The 2,070-nt window shown below is 35.3% G+C and overlaps 1 protein-coding gene across 1 annotated transcript in view; it reads right to left on the reverse strand.

Moving 5' to 3' along the window:
- The window catches only part of LOC112107102 (protein AHNAK2), a 22,495-nt gene extending 21,703 nt beyond the window's left edge, over positions 1-792 (reverse strand). The window contains exon 1 of the mRNA XM_029912086.1: positions 33-792. Coding sequence (XP_029767946.1) covers positions 33-595 — 563 coding nt within the window. The 5' untranslated portion in view covers positions 596-792. The remainder of the gene's footprint in view (positions 1-32) is intronic.
- Between the last annotated feature and the right edge of the window lie 1,278 nt (positions 793-2,070).

The raw sequence follows: 2,070 nt of genomic DNA on the forward strand, positions 1-2,070 counted from the left end.
CTACTCCACCACTGGTCTCTTTTGTGGTGGACCAGCCAAATGAAGGCATACTGAATTTTGGCATTTTGAACTTACTTTCTTTTCCTTTAGCATCTTTATGTGTGGCTTTTATTTCACCTTCTATCTTTACCACTTTAGTGGTTGCTCCTGGGCCCTTAATGTCCACCTCGGCCTTCGGTAGAGAAACGTCTACTGATGGGAGGGTGATGTCCACCTTTGGTGCTTGAATGTCTGCTTTAGGCAGTTTGGGTATTTTGAGTGATGGCGTTTGCATTGTCCAGCCTGAGTCTTCTGTCACAGGATCAATTTGAACTGGTGCTTTTGGGACCTCCATATCAATTTCAAGTCCTTCTATTTTTACTGTTTTCTTGTGTATGTCAGTTTCCACTTTGTGTAATGTGATTTCACTTTCTGGCTGCTTTCCCTTATTGGTGTAAATTCCAAAGTTTTCTTGTAGATCTGATATTTGCATCTGATCCTGCTCATATTCTTCATTTATCTCTTTTTCTTGTTTTGTTTTTCCAGTTTCTTTTGTTGTTGTTTTTATTTCTAGACCCTTTATTTGAACCGAAGTGTGTTCTAGGTGATCCGTCATTTCTTTATTTGTTATCCCTTCTCCAGGATGTTGCAGAGAAATTTTGGTGGGTTTTTGTTCTGATGAACTTTTTTGTTTCTTTTTTCTGGTCCTTGGTAAAGCTTGTGGTATTTGTTTGCTTTGTGTGTCTTTGGGACCAGGTGTTTGTATTTCTGAAGTAGGTGTTGATATTTGTGTGGTTATTGGTGGTATTTGTGATGTTGTAGTAGTAGGTTTAGATATTGCTAACTGGTTTTTTTGTTTTTTAATGTTAATTTCAACTTCAGGGTACTTCTTTGTATAAATTGGTAAACCATTTTCCATGTCTTTTAAGTCTTTTTTGACATTGTCTTGTATGTTACCTGCTTTTGTTTCATATGCAGATGTGCTATATTGTACAGTTAGTATTTCTGGAGTTTCCATGCTGATATCTTCTTTTTGTATTTTATCCTTTTTTGTTGGTGTCAAGGTTTTTATTTCTAATCTCTGCTTCTCTTCTGTTTCTGCTTTTGTTCTATGCATTTTGAATCCAATATTAGGGAACCTCAGTTTCTTTTGGCTTTCTTTTTTCTCTTTAGCACAGAATTCTTCTTGTTGTAACTGTGACTCAGTGTCAGTGCTTGTTGGGGAAATATCTTGTATAGCATGCTCATATGCATCTGATGTACTATGAGATCTTCTGTGCCCCAAAATCTTTTTATTTTTCATTGACTGGAATTTGGGCCATGACAATCTCTCTTTTCTGGGTCGTTTTGTTCTTCCCACCCTTTGTTTTACAATTTCCTTTTCCTTGTCTTCTTCTGAAATAATCTTTTCTGAAATTTCCAGTGATGTTGCAGGAATTTTTTCAGTAAGCTCTTTTTCCTGAAGAAGAGGTTGTTTTTTTGTAAATATTAATATAAAATGTGTATAATATTCATCTTGTTTTGTTTAAAATCAACTACTTTTTGGACATATAAACACACTAAAAATTGAGGGTGCACTACAATCAAAAGTTACATGAAATGAAATTATTATACTAAGTTAATAGATGTATATAGCTACCGAAGTCTAGATTCTATATAAAACATGCTGGCTTGTAGTCAACAGCAACTCCTAAATATATTTTATTCAGAGATTATTCAATTTGCAGTGTGAGAAAGAAGATGCATTTTAATCAGATGGAGACCCATGATTAGATTCTGTTGCGACAGATGTCAGTGACTAAACCAATATTGACTAGAGGTGCTCAAAAGAACAGCCATTTTTCATTGACATTTTGTATGATGAAAAATTCCAACCATGGCTAATACTGACTTCATTTGGAGCAGGCTCAGATCCCTAGGATACCTAATTGAACTCTAAAACATTGTGATTAAAAATATGTTTGTCCTTACTGTTTGATGATTTTATATTTTCTCTATCACTAGTTTATAGTCGAAGAACCAAATCCCTTTTTCACTCTGGACCTGTTCCTTTTCCCATTCAGTGTAATGGAAGCTGGGTCAGGCTCTGTC

This window comes from Terrapene carolina, unplaced genomic scaffold, assembly GCF_002925995.2.
Source record: "Terrapene carolina triunguis isolate 2854851 unplaced genomic scaffold, T_m_triunguis-2.0 Scaffold189, whole genome shotgun sequence".
NCBI classification, from domain to species: domain Eukaryota; kingdom Metazoa; phylum Chordata; order Testudines; family Emydidae; genus Terrapene; species Terrapene triunguis.